The sequence below is a fragment of the Tympanuchus pallidicinctus genome, unplaced genomic scaffold, assembly GCF_026119805.1.
Source record: "Tympanuchus pallidicinctus isolate F22 unplaced genomic scaffold, pur_lepc_1.0 scaffold17, whole genome shotgun sequence".
Taxonomy (NCBI): Eukaryota; Metazoa; Chordata; class Aves; order Galliformes; family Phasianidae; genus Tympanuchus; species Tympanuchus pallidicinctus.
This window is the reverse complement of record NW_026294690.1, coordinates 15,756,375-15,779,199: the sequence shown is the minus strand read 5'-3', so window position 1 is coordinate 15,779,199 and position 22,825 is coordinate 15,756,375. Positions and strand designations below refer to the sequence as shown.

Here is a 22,825-nt window from a genome sequence, read left to right as displayed (position 1 = left end):
CTTGCTGCACATCCTGACATCGGATAGCCTTGCCTCGAATGGGATGTGAACAGAGGGAATCCTTCTCTTTCACAAGCCCTGGGAGCAGGAAGCTGTTTGTGTAAGCTGTGCAGTTGGCAGCACATCAGTGTGGCCGTGCACCTGTGAGTCGTGGAGATGCTCAGAGGCTGTGCTGGGTGCAGGAGGGACTGCTTAGCCCCTAACCCAAACCACCTGCATTGGAGCAGTGCTGCTGCCAGGGACACGGCACCCAAAACGCTCCAGCCTCTGCCAAGCCCCTTCCAGCGTTGTTTTGGGGGCTGCTTGCTGGCAGCTGGTGCCACTTGTGGGGAGGTTTGGGCTGCTGCAGAAGCAGGAGGGGGGGCTCAACGGTGGCCGGTCCCCAGCTGCCTCTGAGCTGGGCCCCACCATGCAGAAGAGGGATGAAAAGTCTGGCTTCCTGCATCCAGACTCAAAAGTAGGCATATGTGCTTTTTTTTTTTTGGTGAGTGGAAACAAATCGGTTTCGACAGAGCTTTTTTAGGGAGTTTTCTCAGGCACAGGCTGAAATTTTGAGGTGGAAAAAATTCACACTTCTTTCTCTGCTGGGCCAGCGTGATGAGGACCAACTGTATTTTTGGGTGCTCGGGATCCGCGTGTCAATGCTGAGCATGTTGAGGACCGTCTGTGTGCGTTTCCCACTCAGCAGCCCAGTGGGGTGGAATGGGATCCCCATGCTGGAGCTGGAGCTGCTCGTGGGAATGAAGCAGCATGGTCAGAGCAGGTGGGAGGGAGAGCAGCTCCTGCCCTCGTTGCTCCATGCGGGTGATGCTGTCCCTTTCTGCACCACGTCCCAGCTGTGCTCTGAGAGCCATTGCTCTTGGATGGGGCAAGGCCAGCAGGCTGGGGATGTTCCACCCCAGGAAATGGGAAAAAGCATTTTGCCATTTGCTTTTCCATAGGGTGAAACCACAGAAGAGCTTTTGCTTGGTTTTCCATACGCAGGCACCAGCTGTTGGGTGCATGGGAGGGACTGCAAGTCTTAGGAGGCTTTGAGTGTGTGAAAACATGAAGCCCTCATGAAAATAATTCCGCAGCTTAATTGCAGTGGGTGTGCCCTTGTTTGCAAGAAGAAACGAAAGTGCTGGAGGCCGAAGTGTTCTCTGCATGCTCAGTGGCACAGCAGTGCAAACTCCCCCAGCCAGTTCTGCCCAGGTGCTCAGACCTGCACGTTCTGCTGTCTCTAGCCCTGCTTTCTGGGTGCTGCATTGATGAGCTGCATCTGAGCAAGCCAGCGTGTTCTTTCCAGAGGTTTGGGAGCCATGCATGGCCCTCTGGATGGGAACGTAGACCTCGTGGAAACGCCGTCCGTGGGGAATAGCTGCTGCTTGCAGCATCTCGGCCTTGCTCTGTGAGCATGAGAAATGTTAACATAAATTCTTTAAATAACATCTAGTAGTGTTGAATGCACAGAATTATAAAGCATTTTTATATTCTGAGACTCATTTGCATCTTCACATTAAAAACCATGGTTTTCTTTTCAGGGAATGGTTGCAAGATCTGATTTGTTTTGAAATCAAGGCTAAATTTGTGTTCTTGCCTTCCTCTTCGCCCTTCATTTGACAAATTTTTCTTGTTCTATAAATACAGAATTGTAAACAAGGGCTAATCCTTAGCAACAACCTGGGAAGTTCACATTTCTCTCCAGCTCCTATTATAATGAATTCAGAGGCTCTGAATGTGATGCGATTTACACGTAGTGTTCCTAAGGCCAGTAGGCACTAATATCTTGTTAGAGAGCTGAGGAAAGAGCATTGCTTTGTGTTCACCATATAACATAATTGCCCTGCATCTTCTTTCATAAGGAGATATTTAAAGATGCTTTTTGCGTTACATTTGAAAAATTGAAGGCTTCTGCTTTTGCATTTGGCTGAAATTGTTTTAAATGTGTTTTCCTTCCTGCAGCAGTCAACACTGTCAAAACATTGAGCAAAGTACATTCTAATAATACGGGTTAAGACAGTCATTATATTAATTTAATTCTCAGCATAGGTAAATTCTTAAGATGCTTCCACTTTGTCGTGAAAGTTTTTCACAGTAAACATCATCTGTTTTCCCTGTGCAGAAAGGAGAGTGAGAATACAGTCAATGGACGAGTAAATCCCTTGTGTTAAATCATTTGAGTGCAGCTCGAAGAAGACTTCCTTTCCTGGTCCGTCCTTGTCTTTTATTTAATTTTCATTTAATTTTGTTTTGCTCTGCTTGTATTTATTCAGGGAGTGTTTCTGTAGCATTAATCTATGTCAGCCACATGCAGTTGAATATTGCAGCTCCCAAAAGGCTGTGATTAAAGCGTCACGGATGTGGCAAACCACAAACACAAAAGTAAGTTTAGGTGCAGATTCTCTTCATAAAATATTTTATTCGAGTTTTGTAATACCTTGGTATGGTGGTCAGCATTGCCATAAAAATCCTGTGTTATATGAAATGATACAATCTGTGAAGCATTTCCCATTATGTAGACACCATGTCTTTAAATTATAGCAATTTCTTAAGATTTTAAAGCAAAATGAGCTCTTAGAGGTGTGATTAATAGCAGGGAATGAGGCTAACACCGGGTCATCAGTGGCACTCCATTACAAAAAAGGTTGGGCTAATAAAAGCATCCATCTCTTTGACCAATAAAGCATTTGAATGATATGCTTATAGTTTTTATCATGCCGTAGTTACTTTGTACTGAATAAACTGTGATTTTACGTGCAGGAAAAGGAGCGCGGAGCCGGCGGCGCGGCCGAGGTGAGGGAAATGTCCCGACTTTCATGCAGGGCTTGATGTTTTCCGAAGCCTTCAGGTTGCGGTGTCTGAATTTCTGAAGCTGCTGTGAAACATCTAAATCCCCTGTGACCCGTGCCCGGCCGCCCGCAGCCCTTCGGTGGGGCTGGCGCTCGCTGTCCTGCAGGGAGGGGAGAAAGGAGGGCATTGTGTGCAATCATTAATTCAGAGTTAAGTCCCCGGCAGCCCCAGACATCAGAAATATTCTGCTGGAGCACAGGAAATGGGGCAGCACTTGTGTTTTCCTGGTGTGCGGACGCCAACTCCGTGCTCGAGTCCCACCTTTCATCCTGCCTGCTATTATGCTGTCAGCCTGACGGATGAAAAAACAGGAGGTTGCCTCAACAATGCTACGTTTGGGCTGCATTTAAATACCTGCCTTATTAGGAGGTTGTACTGATTTCATACTTTTGAGCTTTTTTTTTTTTTTTTTGAGTACAACAAAAGGCTAAATATTTGCTGAAAAGGGAAACTTGAGTTTCTTGGGCGACCACGGATGTCCAAGATTGTGCTGGGAAGAAAAGTACTGAGTTTTCTAAAACTTGTGAAAAAATGATGAGGGAGGAGGCTTCCCGCCCCGTGCTGTTTGCATGTGAAGTGACAAGGGGGAGCAGATTAGTGCCCGGGCCAGCTGTGACCTTGGATGCTTCACACGTTCAAACCTAGGATGATGTTGGTCTCTGTTGGTGGCAGCAGTGGTGCTCACGGGCTGCAGGGACACAGCTTGGTCTCCTGGGGGACAGCCTTTGTCCCTGTCTTAGAGAGCTTCTTTACACGTGGGAGGGCTGCAGGGACTCATGGAGGTGACACTGGGGATGTGTCAGGCAGGAATGTCACCCAGAGCCCAGGGTTAATTCCCATCCATCTTCTCCCTGTGTGCTTCAGGTCTTTCCCCAAATCGGCAATCGTGATAGAGGAGTGCAGAAACCTCCCTGGAGGAGTTGTGTGACAGGCTGTCGTATCTTGAGTGCCACAGGGCTGAGAAATGGGTGAGGAAATGCTTTCTGTAGGGTGGGGAATGCCAGGAACTTGAGCCCTGGAGCCGCATGAGGGCTGATGCTGTTGGCTGAGGGTGCTGAGGTGGACAGGAGTTTCAGCTGAGAGAAGCCTTCACAGGAGACAAAGCGGCTTTGGAGGGGCTTCTGGCCCCTCTTGTGTTCGTAGAAAGGAACAGGGGAAACCTCCAGAAGCAGAGTGCTGAGAGTGGGCGAGAGAAAGGAGAAGAGTGCAGGCTGAGCCGTGCATGGGTGTGTGTGAAAGCACACGTGCATGCTGGAAGGGATGGAGTTGTGTAGAAAGGCAACATTTTGCTTGTTTGTTTAAGAGGAGTTAACATTTTGCATCCCACCTTTTGCAGTTGCTGATTTTTTTTAATGTAAATAGATCTCCTACATCAGTGGTTTGGCCGGTAAATCTTGTTCCCTAGAAGACTTTCATGTGATTTCAGCTCCTTTCTTCAGCCTTTATCTGACAGATGCATGGCTGCACGTTTTCCTCTGTTGTCTGTTGTCCTGAGGATGCAAAGAAAGACTGCAAAGGCTTTATGTTTGTTATTGTTTAAGGGGAAAAAAGTCCTCGATGCACAGAAGAGTTAACAGGATTTCACTTGATCTGCTCGTTTATGCAATGAGTAATGCGAGGTTGGTAACAGCAAATTGTTGTTTATAAGCAAACATGGCACTGTGTAAACAAGAAATGCTGGTCTGCAACTGGTTGGATTTCATGGTGGTCAGCAGCTGATGTATGTAACGTACAACCTTTCTGCTTCTCGAAATGTCAGAAGAATGACTATTTGTTTGTCTTGAGTTCTTCCCAGCTGTTTACTCTGTAATGCATTTGCCTCAACCTTGATTCCCTAAGAGTGGCCCCTTTCTCCTCCCTGCTCTGTTTACATTAGTCCTGCCCCGAGTGTCACCTATGAAATCTGTTGATTATTCCACCTGGTTAATGTTAAATTGCTCTTGCAAGATGATGTGTTTGTTCATAAACACAAATGCTGGGCCCCTTGTTTACTGTACCCATGGCAGCAATCAGTTATTAAACAAATATTGCTTTGTTTGCGGGTGTGAGCAGCAGTTTATCCTGCAAGGTCTGGAAAAAAAACCTTTAAATGCTGGGATTTTGATAAAGGAGAAAAAGGGGAGCTTGTCCCTGGAATGTGCCTGAAACTCACTTTGGTTTGCTTTGCTTATCTTTAACTTGGGTGAAGGGGCTAGAAAGATTAGCAAGTTGTTTGGTTTTTCCAAGAGATTTCCTTAGTGTAATGATATCTATCCAGTTGTTTGCTTTTTTCAGAAGGGAGAGAGCACTCCTGCAAGACGACTAGCACAGCGATAGCCGGCTGGTGGCTAGAAAATCCTGCATGGAGCAAACAAGGAGTTAGAAGGTCTGGGACAAAGGTATAGGGCTAATCACCCAGGTAATCCCCTAAAAGAACAGCCTTTGCGTTGTGTGTGGTGTTGGGTCGGGGCTGTGTTGCCTTCCCCCTTCCCTGGTGTCTGGCTGGGAGCGATGCGTGTGCCCTCTGCGGGGTTTGAAGAGGCGAAGCTTTCGCTTTTAGTTTGGAGGTGGTCTGGGGAGAAGCTCCGGTGCGAGAGCAGAGCCATCTGAATGAGGAGAAAATACCAAATCTAAAAGTGCTCTCTGCCATTCCTGCAAGTGAGCTCTCATGCTTTTTATAACTGGGAAACAGCATTTACATCTGCAAATTTCTGTTTGCTGACTGTTTGCTCTTCGGTTTCTGAGAGTCTTAATTAGAGAGCGCCGTCCTGGTCGTTGTTGCTTTTGGGTTGTTTTGCAAATGAGCAAGAAAACACACTCACACCATCTTTGTTTTTCAGAATGATTGTTTATTATTGTTTCTGGCTGTGGCCTGGATGTGGAATGCTGGGCAGGACCTGTTCGCACCAACAGTGTGTTGTTGGGGCTTCACACACGCAGGGAATAACCCTCCTGGTGTGACCTTGAGGAAGAAAAGTGAAGTCTTTTTGCATGAAGGTGGTGGCTGCTCCTTTCTGTGTGAAGTATCGAGAAAAATACCTTGAATATACTTTTCTAAAGTGGGAATGCTGAGCTGGACCCTGCCCTTGCCGTGTTGAAGCAGTGAAGCAAGGGCTGTGTCGTGCAATAGTGCCTGGCTTCAGGGTGGCTTTGGCTTCCAGAAACCAGTGGGGTTAGAGATGCTTCGGTGGAGATATGCTGGGGGTGGGATTGTAACTGCTCAGCAATCAGCACCCAGTCGTGTGAGGTTTGGAGTCATCTTACTGTCTCACAGTCCATGCTGCCTCATAAAGTGACCACATTTACGTATTTATTACATGCAACTTTGCCCTTTTGTTGAGTGTTTTGTTCATCTTCTTTTTTGGGACACAGCCTGAGAGAGCTCACGTTGCACACGGTGTGCACAAACCAACCCTGAGCCCCCTTCCCACCCCGGAGCTGCTGTGTGCCTCAGGGACCCTGCAGTGGGGCCGTTCTCTTGCAGGGCCAATTCCTAACAGTGCGGCTTTCCCAGGTCACTTGGCGGCACTTGTGGAGGAGCATGGTACTGTGAAACCTGAGTTCTGCTTTGATTTGGGGTTCTTTTTTGGGCTTCCCATTCCTTTCCTTGCAAACAGGTGATGATCCCATGATATTAAGGATGACTTTTGTTGAGCTTGTGGCAGAAGGATGGCTCTGCCTACGAGGGGGTAGGAGCTCACTCTGCTTGTGCTGCCACGTCAGTGGTGCAGCCCATCCGCCTGTCCTGCAGGCAGCCCAGCTCCGAGCCTTCTTGCTGAGGGTGGGTTTCCAGAGCTGTCCTTCTGGATGGAGCTGGTGATGGAAAGGGGGTTTATTTAACAATGATCAGACTAGGAGTAATTTCTGCATGAAAGTGTTAAAAGAAAGGAGGATGCACAAAGATTGTTTGGGGAAGGTTAGGCTGTCTGTCTTCTCTGCCATATGCTCAGGTCTTCAGCCAGTGTTGGGTTGTGTGATGGCTGGAGCAAGCCAGGCAGTCACTGTGGGCCACATCAGCCAAGTGCAAGATGGTTTCTTGTGGCTTTGTATCCAGTCCCAACTCACAAGTTAGAGACTGAGAACTGACATGGATTCCTCTAGGAGATATCTGAAGCAAAGAAGTGAGGCTGTTACGTGCATTGTAACTGGGTGCACGAACTTGTCATGTGGATCAGCTCCGGCTTTTCTGAAATGAGCAACTGGCAAGCTTTTAATGCCCATTTCAGCGAGTTTTCTTTGCTTGTTCTCCATTCTCACTGTTCGTGGTCAGCAGCATCCTCAGCAGAACTGCTTTCCTTAGGAGTCCCTGCAGTGACGGCTTCTTGATGGTTGCTTGACTGTGATTTCACAGTAAGGCAGTGTGGTACAACTGGGTTTAGGCTCCTGGTGCTTCTTGCATTTGCCCAGCCACAGCTGCCTTAAATTCCAGCTCTTGCAGAGTGCCAGGGACATCAGTCAGCCTGTTCCTGAGCTGCCTGCAAAGGATTTCGGGTTCCTGTGGCCCTAAAACAGCCCAGTCTGTGCGCCCTACACACCAACGGTGCGAAGAGGTGTTGTGCGCAGTTAACAGCCCCAAAGTTGTGGCTGCCTGCAGGTGGGCAGATGGAGGTGGCTGCTGGAGGTGGGCATCAGCCCTGCTTGGTGCTGAGCTCGTTGGAAATGCAGCTTCCCTCTGACCCAGGAGGGAGACAGCCGTGTCCTCCCAGTGCCCAGGGTGTGAGTTGTGTCCCTTCCCGGGGCGCAGATGGACGCAAAGCTGAGGATGCGCTGTGGATAACCTCGTTTGTTCTGCACCCTTTTCCAAAGTGCTAAATGGAATTCCAGGTTTTAGATATGTCTAGACATATACAGTGCACGATAAAGTTGATAATACATTAATCATTTTTAACAACAGGTAATATGCATAATTTATGGTGTTACAGTGCTATCTTTTTTGATATTTATGATGGATAATGCTCAGTTTTTGCCCTCATATTACTGCTTTAAATTATACCACAAGAAAATTAATGAGAAAGTAGATTTATGGGTTTCATTTGTTTGTCAATTCGGAAATTAATTGGGTGTTAATTTTAGCCGTCCCTCATCAGACCAGGTCTTTAGTATGTGTGCATTACTTTGCATTCATTGAAGCCTACCTCCCATTTACTGTGGGTCACTAGCTTTGCATACATTAAAATAGCCCTCAGGCTCATTCTCTTGATTACTTTTTGAACTGCCATGCATTAGAAAATTTACGCCTTTCTGTTATAATTATGAAAATTCTGTATCGGAAGACGATGCTTGCATAACAGCAAGTACACAGTCCTGCTCAGCCATGTAAGATCATATAGCAAATCCCAATACATTTTTGTTCTAATCCTAGAAAATAGCACTCTTGACAATCTTTGTTGTGTGAGTTTTATCCTTTGAAATTTCAAGGATCCATTTTAATGCACTGAATTACCTCTTTAAGCTGAGGAAATATCAAAGGATTTCCCCTTGTCTCCATCTCTTTGTTCCCTCCTTCCTCACTTCCCGGATGCCTGCGCTCTTCCCTCGCTCCTGATTTGCCTCTCTGAGGAGCACCGTGGTTGGCCGTGACTCAGCATGGCTTTGCAGGACAGCAGCCTGACTCGCTTCATGCCTCATTATTTTGCTTCTTACAACCACCCCTGCTTGCCCTTTGCAGCCAGGTCTCCTTTCTCTTGCCCCTGCTCAGCTCAGCAGGCACCAGTAGCGCATAGGTGAGCGGCCTTCAATGGAGTTTCGTCCAGAGGTACCCTATAAAAGTATCTGTAGTTACTTAGTACATAATTATACCTAAAAACATACGCCCTGTCAGCAGGAGAAATGATGGCTACTGAAAACTCCTAAGCACGATGGCTGCTCACCCAGCTGCAGTGAGGAGCTCTGGGTTTGTGAGCTGAGGAGCTGGTGAGCTTGAGGTGAGCACTGGAGTGAAGTCATGCCACGAGTCGGGGTGCCAGCTTCAAACACGGCCCTGGAGGTGTCACCGGGAACCAGCATTGCCCACTAAACCAGGGCCCACCTGGGCAGCTCGAGCTCCCTATCCTGCTCCTGCGCTCATTGTGGTGGCAGCCCTTGAGTGGCTCGTGTGAAGCTGGCTGATTCACAGCTAATTGTGACATGCTTTAATTTAGTAAATGAGCAGCCGAACATCTGTACGCCTTTCCCCACGGAAGATCAAAGCCATATCTTACACAAGGCTTTCAGTGTCCACACGTGAACGCTGTTGTACTGAGCCCATGGCTGGTGGGATGGTGCTGCTGGCTGCTTTGCTGACCTAGCAGCCATCGGGGCACCAGTGTGGGGGGTTCAGCTTCACCACGGAAAGCACGTTCCTGGAGAAGCTCAGCAGTGCTGCTGGTGGGACCTGGAGCCTGTGGTGCTTGCCCCAGGGATACCGGGCCTGAAAGGGTCCATCAGCGATGTCCCAGAAAGCCGTCGTAATCCCCATTGCTGATGGTGCTGTTGGGAGCACCAGGCTGCCTTTGTGCTTCTTCTGTACCGGTGCAATTGGTAAGAAGCAGCTTTGCTCCTGCTCTCGTATTGCCTTGCTGTTTGTGCTCTGCAGCACGTTAGTTTTCAAGAGGCGAAATCCTGCCTTTGTAGCGTTGCATTGCTGTGAAGTGCTTCCAAGCACTGTTCTGTTTTTGTAGTTTGACAGAGGAGCGCTCAGAAGTTAGTCCTAAGCTTGCTTGGGGCAACTGCTTGCAACAAATAGCTAAAATTTTCCCTTATTAATGATGCCTGTATGGTAGTGAGCCTGCTAGAGATTTAGGACTAGATCTTGTCATTTGATCACTTACTTAAAGCTGATTTTACCACTGACTATTCCATACAAGTAGAAATATGTTTTATAAATCTCTGTTTAGCTTAATTTACACATGCTTTTATGGCTGGGCCAAGTTCTTTAAGGGCATTTATTCTGCTTCATATAAATAATTGATCAGCCAAGTTAATTTACTTCTGCCTGACTTGGTCAACCTTAATTAACTGCCCTGGAATAAAGACTGAACTTTTTGTTAGCATAAAATCTTTCACAAATGTGACAAAGAGGGGATGTGTTATGACAACGTTTTTGTTCTAGCATTGTTCCCAGGGGACAGAAATGCTGGATGAACTCTGTGTGCAGATAGGAGGTTGATGAGATGGGGGCCAGCCTCTTCACCCAGGTAACCAGCTATAGGACCAGAGGGAATGGCCTCAAGTTGTGCTAGAGGAGATTCAGGTTGGATATTAGGAAGAATTTCTTCTCCAAAGCAGTCAGATACTGGAACTGACTGCCCAGTGGTGGCGGAGTCCCTGTCCCTGGAGGTGTTTAAGGAAAGTGTAGGTGCAGTACTTACGGCAGTTGAACTGGATGACCTTAGCAGTCGTTGCCAGCCTTAATGTTTCTGAGATTCTGTGTGTATTTAGATGAACCTCTAAATGCCAATAGCCAAAACAAAATCATCATCTGAACGTAGCCCAGGCTGGGTCTGGAAGCGTATTTAAAGCAGGATGTCCCTGGTCCCAAGGGGTAGCGTTTCAATGGTGATGAGATTCTTAAAGGTGTCCATTGGTGCTTTTTGCTTATTGAGGAGTCTTGAAAGTATCTCACCAGATGCCTCATAGTATGGGATGGCATCCAAACACAGCTGAGTTTCTGTCCTTCAGCCTTTCAGACTTGCAGGGGCTCTGACGGGTGCGTCACTCGATAAATCCTCCCTCCTGCTGACGTTAAACAATGCTGCCTGGTCTTTAGAAAGTGTGCTGGTAGCAGAATTGCAGGAATTGCACACTTCATTGCCCTGCCTGCTGATCTCCGTGCTTAACCTTGCTCGTCTGAACAGCCCAGTGGTGCTAAGGGATGTGTATCTGCAGCATCTGGTCTTCGTGATGTTAAAGACTTTTTAAAAAATGGATTATTAGCGTTAGCACAGAGCATTTTTAAAATTAGGACTCCTTCAGGTTCTGTCTTTTGACCCCAAACACCGACACCGGAATCCTCAGGAAGATCATTTTCAGTCAGCCAAAGTTCACATCTGACCTGTGCTCTTCTCAGTTCTGACTGTGCCCTCAGAAAAATCAGCTGTCTCCAAATCATCTGGGAGATGGCTGCTGTTGTCCTGCTGTTGATAGCGTGCCACGCTTTGGTTCCTCTCCACCGAAGTTTTGCCCCATTGCCTTGAGTATAAGGTATTAAACAGAGACAGGCCAAACCCCTGTGGCTTTGGCTTTGGCTCTGCATCAATACTGGAAAAGGTTTTGTGCAGCTTAAGACCAGAATCTTGAAAAAATCGATCTCTGTTGTGATATTTTTAAATGAAGCTGACATTAAGTGATAGAAGAGCAGTTTGTTTGATACCAGCCCTTGGATTTCAGGATTAAATTTTACAGGAAGTTTGTTGTTGTTTATACTGCAGCTTAGCATTGGACCCTGAGCAGGGGAGAAGCATCTTGTGTCACCTTTACGATCTGAAGAGTCATTCCACCCCTGGTGTGAAATAGTGTAGATTTCTATTGAAAAAAAGATACTCGTGTTGATAAGAGCCCGTCTATTTTTAGCTGTTAAAATGCATTTATCTTCGCAGAATTGATACGAGAGTCATTCTGCTTTGTGGAATGCACCAGACAGATGTGTTCCTTTGCTGTTCAGTTTTAAGTCGGAATATCTTGTGTGTCGTGGAAGCTTTTGCGCAGTACAGTATTTCCTATAGGAAATCATTACGCATAACGGCTTCTTTGGTACCATTCTGCTCACTTTGGGCTGTGCTCAGGCCAGAGTCGCAGTGGCACTAGGGACAGAGCTTCCCCTCAGTTGCCACAGAGCGTAATCGTGTCGCATGAAGTCAACCTTGATTTGCTTTTCTCTTTGGCGATTTTGAATGACAGACCTCACTAATAGGCTTCTGCAAGGCCTGCTCCTCTGTGCTGCAGTGAGACAATTATCTCAGCCATCCTCGGCGCGCCGTCACCTCCGCTCATTTAGGTGTGCTCAAACACACAAATAGTAATCATTCTTGCAGAAAGCTCTCGCAGGTTGATTTTCATGACATGACGCTTAATGATCAAACCAAACCGTGATTATTTATGTCAGCTCGCATTTGACTACGGTGAAGAAATAAACAGCTTTATCTTTACACCCTTGAAAACCCTGTTTTCCATGGAGGGCATTTCAGCAGAGTAGATTTGGTTTGTATTGGTGTCCAATTGAAGGCATACTGAAGACAACTGACTGTAAATGGGCATCCTTAAGTAAAAATTCGCTCAGAGATGTTCACTTCTGCTTTCAAACTAGCTTTTTTGAGTGAAAAGAGCCTCAGAGTGCAAGTCACCCCAGTTTTCTTTTCAATGTCCTAGAGCTTGCTTTGCACCCTCCGTTCCTAGCAGTGCTGGCAGTGCTGCTGGGAATGCTGGGTGGCACGGCTGCTCAGGTGGGCACTGCCTGTGGGACTCGGGGTGCAGGAGGGAGCCTGAAGTCTGTCCTGGAGGAAGCTTTCAGGAGCTCAGTGATCTTCTTGTTGCCGTATCCTAGAAATAATCCATCCTTCTCTCAGTCCTGTAGGGTGGAAAAATTGTAGCAACTGCTACTGTTGTTTCTTTCCAGGAGCATTCTGCAGTCCTCAAGGCAATAAATAGTTTTTTGATCAGTTTCTTTGTGAATTATTTTCTGTGACGTGGGGATATTTTGCTCAGAAGAGCAAGCCAACAAATAGTGGTTGGGCAATGATGGATCTGCTCCGTGGTGCAGTGCATTGCTCTTCTGCTGTCAAAGCATCTCCAAGCTTTGGTCGGCACTTTCCCCTCCCCTCCGTAGTAGTTTGTCCAGGTTCTTGCCTCCAGTCAATCTGTTGCATCAGAAGAGTTTGGGAATGAAAAGTCCTTTTTTTTTTTACTGTTTGAACGTACTGCTTTTAACATCTCTTTCCATGGTGGTATCTGCTGGAGGCCCTGCAGCCCTTTCTTTATGTGTTCGTGCTCAGCCAGGTGCTCTGCCTCGGAGCAATGCATGATGGTGCCATCCCCATGAAAATGAGCCTCTGGGTTTCACCTAATGCAGTCTTACTGGTCCTTCTCGTACTGGGGTAAGGGAGTGAAATACTCCACTTTGTGTCTTGAGCCTTGACCCCAAATTCAGATGGAAGGAAAGGAGTTGCGTGAATTCCTTCTTGATTCATCTCTGGTTAATGGTCATGACTGCTGAGGAAGTGATGATGGAAGGAGTCCTTGTCCCCAGCCAGTGCTCCTGTGAACTTCCTGGGAAAGTGATTTCTCCTGGTACTTTTCCATTAGAAATGCATTGTTTTCTCTCTCCCTTTTGGATTTTTATTTTCCCTTGTGTGTCAGAAGGGATATTTGTTCTTCCTCTTGAAGAGGCAGAGCATGGACAGAGGGAGGGCTGGGCTGGAGGAAGCATGCCGATTACATTTAAATCCTGTAACTTAGGGCCCAGCAGGTGGAAATGCCCATAAAACAACTCATCAGACTTCTCAAAGATAGCAGTTTGCAGCTGGAAATTGGCATACATGCTTTGCTTGGGGTCTTGTTGTGCTCGAGTCCTGCCAGTTAATTCACAGAAACATGCGCGAATCCCGAGAGACCCAGGGTAAGCAGTTGGGCAGTCCTGCTCCAAATCCTCCTCCTCCTCTTTGCTGGGAGATCTTGTCCACCAAGAGCTGAGGGCAGCGTGCTGCTGCGTGACAATAACTACCACAGTGGTATTTAGTCAAAGACACAGCTTGCTGCAAGTAAATCTGAAGCCTCTTCTCTGTATTGCCATAGTGCCTCTAAAGTCAAACCCAATCCAAGATAATTGCCCAAAAGACTATGAGCAGCTGAAGCAGTTTGCTCCAGAACATCCCAGATTCAGTCAAAATTGCTTGATAGGAATAAAAGTTGGGGATGAAAACTGAAGTGCTGAGCACTGCTTCCCTCACCTGCCCCTGCACACTGTGTATCAGGTTCTTGATGTTGTCCATCACATGTTGCAAGGGATGACTCACCGTTGCAAAGGAGATCATCCAGATGGAACTAGAGAAGTTTAATTGTGGATTCTGTGTGTTCGTTTGAAATTTTTTTTTTCTCCAAGGGGAAAAAGATGTTGAGCAAATAATACTATATTTAGAACTGAACTTACTTACTAAAATTATAGCTGTACCAACAGATAAATAAACATAAACTAGTAGCATGAACCATTAATGAAAGATAAATCGTATGAAGGGAAATGACAAATGTTTACAGTTTTGGCAGGATTTAAAACAGGGCATGTCTCCTTATATACAGCAACTGTTTTAACAGCTGCTTTTTTTTTCCCCTCCCCTAAATTATTTCAGGTTTTTGAGTCATGATGCAAGAATCTGGGACTGAGACAAAAAGTAACGGTTCAGCCATTCAGAATGGAGCGAGCGGTGGCAACCACTTACTAGAGTGCAGCCTGCGGGAGGTGAGATCAAACGGCGAGACACCTTCAGTTGAAATTGGGGCTGCAGATTTAACACATCTTCAGCAACAGCAGGTACTGTAAGACGTATTACAATTTTCCTTCTGACAGAAAAAAACACGAAGCATTAACGTCTTCCAACCCCTTTGTATTTGCCAATCAAAGGATGCTTTCAGGACCTGCCTGCCACATTCTGTACATTTTTGTCTGTAGAGGATTGCGGTCGCTGTGTACAGGGGAACGTTAGACTTCTCTTCTTGGGGTTCTTTTGGACTTCTGAGTGTGCTGAGCCTGGTGCCAGCAGTCGGGTGAGCCACTGTGTGCAAATAACTGGTTTCCCAAGTGTGTCACTGGGTGGAAAACACGCTAACGTTAAGTTTTGTTTTTGCAACAATTTTTAATATAACCTAGCAACCTCTATCAACAGAATGTTTTCTATTAGAGAGAAAGGCCGTGGAGGTATCTGCTGTGGCAGAACTCTGGGGTAAATAAATAAACACCCCGTGCGTCAGTGCTCCTTTCAGTTCACAAGAAGCAACAGAATTATGTGTCAGGGCTTTCCCTTTGTATTTTGATCAGTGTATTTTCTGGGAAGTGACCATGTTCACCGGTATGAATTATCCCTATAATACATTTTGTCTTTTTTCTTGATAAAATTTCGCAACCCTCTCAGGAAATTTTACGCTGAAGAGCTGGGCACGTGTCATTAATGTGTTTGGGAACAAAGGCGGCTGTGGAGCCACCGTGAATACACTTAGCCTAACCCTCACTTTCTCTAATGCAATAAGCATTCTTAAAACCTTTTAAATAAGCGATTGGCAGCTGGTTAAGGCTCCCCTAAGCGTACTGTGATCTTTTTAGCTGGTTGTTGAGGAGAAGAAAAACCTGCACTCAAAAACAAAGCAAACTGGAGGCTTGTAGAGGAGCAGGGGACCTGGTTTGCCAGCCTAAGACAGAAAGCTGCCGTAATTAAACGAGTCAGGAAAACAGATGACACTAAAAGCACAGACTTTGGTTGTTTCAGTTATTTTCATCGTACAGGTTTTTACTTGAAGTGAGAATACCATCAGTGAGAAAATCACAGCCATGCTGAATTCATTACTGCAGTAGTCACACAAAACCACGGATAAAATTTCAATAACTGCAGGCCACAGTTGAGTAAACAGTTGCACTGAAACTTAATTCCTGTTGACTTTTCCCTCATTCTTCGCCAGGGGCACATTCTGATTCGTAGTGCAAAGACAACAGGGGTTACAGCTTTGATTAATATAGGACAGTAGAAGAGGATTCGAACAGTAAAATATGTTCAATGCAAAGGTCTCTTCTTAAAAAGGCTTGATATCAAAATGAGTTAATTACACTGCCTTTCCATAGGGGCATGATGGAATTTTCCAGTGCTGCCGCTTGCCCGCTCCGTGCACAGTGAGGCACAGAGGACACAAACACACACGTATGTGTGCACACTGCAGACCAGAACATGCAGACCTGTGCTGTTCCTCTTATGCTCCCCGTTCCTAATCCTCACCATAGCACCAGAACCACGTGCAGAGACTGTGTTGGCCGCTGGCCGCCTTTGCGAGCAGTGACAGAGCGGCAGGATCAGTGAGTGCTGCTGGGCACAGCCAGAGCTGCTCTGCTGTGGCTCTGCGGCCCCAGCTCCTGGTTGCTCATCTCTGCCAGCCCATTGACTGCGTTCCATCAGCTCTCAGTTCTCAGGTGCTTAAAAGACCTTTATGTTTTGTGATTGGATCTTGCTGGTAGTTGGTTCTGATGGGTAACTTTCCAGTTTTTTAGTTTATCTTTGCAGAGCAAGTCGATTGCAAAGTTTGGAACGCTTACTCAGAAAGATCTGATAACAAAAGAGTAATCGGAGCTAGCACAAAAATATCAATCTTTATGTTTGTGAAATATTTTTAAATATGAAAAGAAGAAAAACCCGTTGTTTTCAGACAGCTAATGCAAGCATTTACAGATACACATGCAACACGGAGCATAATGTTTAGATGTTTCTCCATATACAACATATGCTCTCAGGTCACTTAACAGAATGCGTTCTACAGAACGCTTCTTCAATACAAATGAATGAGTTCTGAATTAAACAGCTATTTCTTAAGAGCATTTCATTCAAATCTTTTCTTTTTGCCACCTGGCACTTGTTTTGTCTGAACAAAAATCAGCGGCGCTCCTTTGGGCTGTGCTGCTCAGGGTGGTTCTGAGCAGGGCTGAGCGGTGCAGCGCGTACAGCTGCTCCTGCAAAGCATCTGCACCGAGTTCTGGTTCACATTTTTTGTTAAATTTATGAATTTATGAGAACTAATAGCTTTGTTACGATGAGAAAGGAAAACAGAAATGCTTCACATTTTTTAGGATGCTTTAATGGGTCTACAAACTTGTAAATATTTTATCATGGAAAACTGGAGCACTGCAGATGTTCCTGTGTCTGAAGGAGTGACGTGTGCTGCGAGCTCTCTTGTGGCAAGTGCATGAGGGCTCATAGGGCAAGTTTTGCTTTCCGTGTCATCTCTGGGTACAAGGAGGTGGAGTGGTGCAAAATTATTTTGGTGTTAGCAGTCTTCTAAAACGGAGACGTACAACTCACACTGATGTTTCTCTTTGTAATCATGAAGCAAGATACTTTCCAAACAGCAAAAGCAGTACAGGTGGCTCCTTTGGGACCACCTATGGAAGAAGTGTATAAGAATGTAGATATGTGTGGGAAAAATCAACCCCAGGCCTCACCTAAGAGGGAAGGCAAACTTTCATGTGGGATTTTGGCACCTGCTGGGGTGGGAGGAATTGCCTTCCTGTCACTGCTGGCTCCACAGGAGATTGGCCCTGTACAGAAATGGATGGCTTATGGCAGAGTTGAGTGGAATGGGCAGGGTTTTTGTGGGCTCCTGTAACACCTGGCATAGTCCTGAAGGTCCTCTGGGTCATCAGACTTTCTGAGGACACAGAAGCGGGTGATTGGCTTGAAGTCAGGCAGCAGTGCTCATGAACTTGCTTCCAAGGTGCCCACGGGGCCAGAAGTGAGGGGCTGAAAGCCTGGGAGCAGGGCAGCAGGTACATCTGGCAGCATCTCTGGTGACTCCTGGGCACCCTTCCGAACACGTGCGTGGTGCAAAGCGGGTGCCAGAGCAGAAACGAGCTGCAGGTCAGGCTGAGCCAGGGAGGCTGGGGCAGGACGCGTGTAGTGATGGGGCAGCTTGGTTACCAGGGAGCAAGAAATAAAGTCGTGGGGACAGACTGCCTGTTAACATAGATGATCACAGCTTTAGCCGCTTCAGTGGTTTCTGATGTCTGCAGAAATAGAAGGCTTGATGCTTCAGTTCTAGTCAGGTTTTTTCAGCTTATAAAATAAATATTATTTATTATGATGTATTTTCATCCTTGGGACTGTTCATTAAAGTGTTCTTCATGTTGTTAGTAGAGAAAGAATAATACGAATTGAACAAAGAGAATGATTATGAAGTTGAATGCTGATAGGCAGCAGCAAGACACCAAGTGCTGTGCTGCAGGAATACAAACCTCCCTCCATCAATAGCGAGATCCACCTTGCTACTGTACCTTCAAGTCCTGCCCCCCCGAGTGTATTAACGTGGGATCTTTTGTCTAACTCAGAATGCTTTTGAATTTATAGGAGGGATGACTTTAATAGTAATTTGTTGGCAGATTAGCTACAGAGATTGCAAAGAGTTTATTTTGCAGAACTGGCAGGCTCGTATCAGTGTTCGCTTAAGGAAAAAAACACACATTGCTGTTTTGCAATTGCTTGCGTTTATTGACAACCTGCGCTGAGCAGGCAGAATTGGAATGTTTGTAGAATGTGAACCTATAGCTTGTCTGATGAAGTGTAGTGTACTCTTAGGTAGTGCATAGATGGCTTGATAAGAGGGGTTACGAGGTGACTGCGTTTATGACAAACCGGAACAACAGTATGGATGCAACTGGTGCATGGAGAAACGAGGAGGAAGTTTATATAAAGAACTGTAGGGAAGTTTCTTGCCTTCACTTTTACCTATGAGCTGAACTACACTCGTTATGAAGTGTCGTTTTGTACTTTCTGGAGAGTAAATACCAATTTTGCATGTATCCACAAAAAAAAAGTTGTTGTATATAATTTTCAGTGCATCCTAGTTTGTATTTTTCACTCTTCTATTCCATACAAATGAGAAAAGCAGTTTTGTTTATGTACAGGACTGGGTTCTGGTATCTGTGCCCAAGCCAATGCTTTCTTCGCCGTCGGTCACACCGACTGTCCTTGCAGCGTTGGTGGCATCACATGAAGATGGCACAGCTTGGCTCTTTAGCTGCAGTTGTTTCTAGAACAGTTGAGATGAGAAGTGTTAGACTGAGGAGAGCAAACCTCAGAGGGAATATATGGCTTCTTCAGATTTTGCTCATGTCCAAAGGTGAGGAGAATGTATGTGAAGTGGAGGGCTCGGTGTATTGTCGAGAGATCAAAGAGACAATTAGACTAGAAAGAATTCTGACTGTATCACGGTGTAAATTAAAGTAATGAATGCAATGGTATTTTTTTAAATAGGCTGCTGAGTTTCATCTTTTTTCTCCCTTGAGGAGAGGTTACAAACTGCATCAGGAGTTTTATGGTCCCATTGATCATGGTGTGGACTTATCTCCTCCGAACAAAACTCTAAACCAGATCCTAGATAAAGCCTTTGTTTCGTATTGACATAACTGGGTTGGACCAAATTTGTTTGTTAGACTTTAAGGGAGCGTCCATGTTGAGTCATTTTGACCAAAGAGACATAAAGCCTAATTGTTAAACTGCTGTTGCTATTGAAAGAGCCATTGGGGAGCGTAGTTTAAACTGCATGCAGGCTGTTGGGAAGGTGTCTGATTTTGCATTGCAGCACGGTGGTAATTGATGGTTACATCATGAAAAGATTGCTGCATTTGTATGGCTCTGCTCTTGTATCAGAGAATGTGAAAACCAACTTCATGCTCCTGGTAACTTCGTGCTTTTATCATTCAGACTTTTCCTTCAAGTTCTCCGATCTCCCATCATTGAATGGAAGGTGACATGATGTCTTTTTAGTCATTCAAATCTAATAACTTTTAATCTGAAGGTTAAGTAGTGAGATATAAACTAAGAGATGATAATATCAATTTTATGTTCACTGAAGGGCACAATATACCTCTTTCTAGTAGAGGGAAAATTGTGCGTAAAATGTCTTTTGCTTTTCAATGGAAAAGCTGTGGCTCTGAGAGCTTAGGAGCAGAGCAGCGCTGGAAAAATTAAATAAGTTTTAACATAGGCTGGCTACCTTGCCTGGATTTTAGAATCAGTGATTTTTTTTTTTCCTTAATAATTCAATTTTTAGTTCTCTTGTCAATGACCCATGCTGAGAACATTCTTGCAGCATCCTCCATCCTCGCAATTACTTTCGCCTTTGTTGTAAGTTCTTATTGACATCAACAAGCCTTACATTTTCTCCAGGCGTGAAAGGGAAAAGTGGGAACTACCGCTTCGTTGCAATCACTGAGGGTTTTTTTTCTTGCCTCGTTGTATTTTTTATTTCGCTTCTGAGGTCTTTGATAAATAACTGCCTAACTGAGTCCTCAAAGCACCTTGACATTGGCACCCCGAGCTCTGCAGTCTCATGTACAAGCATGTACGTGCAGAAGCTGGGCCATTAGGCATGTAGTCACCTGGATTGTGTGCACAGCCAAATGCAGGAGTCCTCTTTAGACTGCGGATGTCTATTTCTGTACTTCTTTGTTTATTTTTACAGTAGCTGCTTTTACTTTTGGAGGTAACTGAAAATCGCGCAGTAATCACTTGGGTTTATGTGGGCTCTTTGAAGAGCTGTAACTGCTGAAATATGTTTGCAGGTTTGTTTTTTAACCTCGCATCTCCTGTGAAAATTCAGCAACGGCGTGTTTGTTTCCAGCTGTTTTTGTAGGTGTGCTCTCTGCCCTTCTGTTTGCTTATGCTTACTCGTAAGCAAAAAAGTTACCCATTCAGGAGTTCTGTTTGGGGAAACCACACAAAGGAACGCTTCAAAGCTGCTCCCCAGCACGTGTATACCTGAGAGAGACTCTCAGTGGGCATCACATACCAATTAAAGCCTCTTTCTAAGGATGATGTTTTGAAAATGATTAGAAACTGTCCCTCCTCCATTGATCTCCGTACTTAGGGGTTATCTGACAAACAGTGCAGCCAAACCTGTGGTACAGCGAGCTTAAAATGGCAGCGTACCTGTTAGGGAGGGAGGGAGGAAGGAAATCTTTCATTGGCATGGAAATGTTCCCCATCCTGGCCTTTTTGTCACCAGCATGTGCCTAAAAGCATCAGTGCTCAGTAAGGTCACGTTATGTCTCCTGCCAGCAAAACCAGGCATGTGCCTGAATACCTTGCAGAATTAAGGTGAAGCACTTTAACACAGAGTTGCATGCATTGCTGATATTTTAAAAGCAATTTAACTTTATTTAGGAACACGCTGCACGCAGGGAGGTTGCTTGGCAGTGCATGCAAGCAGAATTGTGCTGGTTTCCACTAGCAGAGCTGTTGGTTTCAGTGGAGTTTTGTCTGACTTGAATAGGTTTAAATGAGAGCGGAATCAAACGCTGCGGTTTGCTGTGTTATGTTCTTCCTCCTGTGGAGCTCCATTGGGTATCACAGCACGTGCAAAGAGTATCAGCAGCGTGGCTGTAATTTATAACAGTAATGGTGTAAATAAAGGTCGGGATACGAAGTAAAATGTGAAATGCATGAATACCCCATTAATTGAAAAAAACTAACAGAAGGTAATTTGGGGATGCTTAGTGTAAATAGTGACATTATGTAATGACAGTTGAGCAGGATGAGTGTTGCTTGTTTTGTTGCTACATCCTGCATTTGTTAACCAGGCTCCTGCATTTTCAAAAGATTAAATGTATTTCTAACCTGCTTTAAATAGTGCAAATATACCTTTCTTTTTTTTCCCTATAAAAGCTATATATCGTATCTGTAGAGTGTCTGTAAAGTCAGTGTCATGTGTCAGACATTTCAGAAGCCTGGGGCAAGTGCCAGCTTTATTACAAGTTGGGCTTTTCAATTTATTTTTAATCACATTTCTTCTTTTCAAGATTTTTTTTCTGGGCTCTTGGAAGTGTGAGGTTTGTAAAGGGGTGGCTGGAGGGAGTCAGGCTGTGTAACCCATCCAGCAGCGTGCTGCAGAACTCAGCAGTGCAGTGCTGCTGTTGGCCCCCAGCCCTCTGCAGGGGCACATCTCAAGCAGACAGAGGAGCACAATGCACAACGTGGGTATAATTCCTTGTGTCTGAGTGCTGGCATAACCTTGGTTCACATTTAATGACAGTAAGGATCGAGGACTGCTACAGACTGCTAGCAACATTCCTGGGCATATGGACACACAGAGGACACTTGCATGCTTGGAGATGGGCTGCATGTACTGACAGATGGGTGTATTTCTAATTTTGGGTGATCTGTTCTGATAGACCTTCAAGGCTACACCAATTCCTGCAGGTGTGTTTGGGTCCTTCTTACCTTATTTCATTTAATAAGCGTGCTTTTGAAGGATTTTGTTCTTTCCTAGCAAAAGGCGTCATTACTGAGGGGCACAACAGGAATGTTTCAGTTTTGGAGATGTGAAGAGAGGTCCCACTTTGCCTCCAGAGTGTGAAATAATCACAGTTTTATTTCAGATAAAACCTCTGGGGCTGATACTTGAAAACACAGCTTCTAACTGCTGTTACACAATTTGCTGTGGGACACTTAGCCAAATATTTGTGTAATGGTCTTTTTTTTTTTTTTTTTTTTTTTTTTTTTTTTTTTAAGTCTTGCCAAAGTTCAGGTGGGATTTCAGGCTTTAACAAACTGTACCTGGAAATGAAGTTAAGGAAAGGAAGGACAAAAACCTCTTCCTGCTCAAATTAGTGATCAGAGGCTGAAGGAATCTGATTGTTGCTGATGTGCTCAGAGAAGTTTTCCTTAAAATTTCCTTGTTTTCATCGCTGCTACAAAGAAAGCCAAGCCATGAAAGAAATAGCATGATGTAGTAGCACTGCTAACCATCTCACATTCATCCTTTTTAGCCTTGTTTCTAGTCGTTGGTCAGGTACATGCCAGAAGTGGGGCAGGGCTGTAGCTGTTTGCTCCTCAGGGCTCTGAAGGCAGAGGGCGGATTCCCCCAGGACCTGCTGGCACCTTACACAGCAGCAGCCCTACAGCTTTGGGGTGTGAGCTGCTCTCTCAGATATGAGGCTGGGGCACTTATGTTTCTATGCTGTCATTGTTTTATATTTTTGCTTCCAAATAATTAAGTCATTCATTGGAGGAGAAAGGTCAGATGGACATGGGGGCAGGTGAATGGGCTTGTTGTGAAACTGTGGGGTCCAGCATCCCACAGGAGAAACAAGAAATGAAACGGGGTTTAGTTCTTCTTGTGAGAGGACGCAGACCGTCAAAGTCAGTCCCAGCGGTCTCCATCAGACGTTATGTGGTGGCTGCTTACAGGGATGCCTGGTCAGATTTGATCTATCCTAGGAGAAGCTCTGCTCTGGGGAGAGTGGCTGCTGTATGTCTTTATGTTGCTGTGTTGTGTTACATACCCACTCCTATAG

General features: G+C 45.4%; 1 protein-coding gene across 14 annotated transcripts in view; it reads left to right on the top strand.

Moving 5' to 3' along the window:
- The window catches only part of FOXP1 (forkhead box P1), a 341,592-nt gene that overhangs the window by 178,611 nt on the left and 140,156 nt on the right, over positions 1-22,825 (top strand). For 13 of the 14 annotated variants that reach the window (XM_052678944.1, XM_052678948.1, XM_052678951.1 and 10 more), the window contains one exon: positions 14,130-14,311. In XM_052678944.1, coding sequence (XP_052534904.1) covers positions 14,141-14,311 — 171 coding nt within the window. In that variant the 5' untranslated portion in view covers positions 14,130-14,140. Of the gene's footprint in view, positions 1-5,106; positions 5,231-14,129; positions 14,312-22,825 lie in introns of those variants that run through there. The other variant, XM_052678955.1, reaches the window with a different exon arrangement.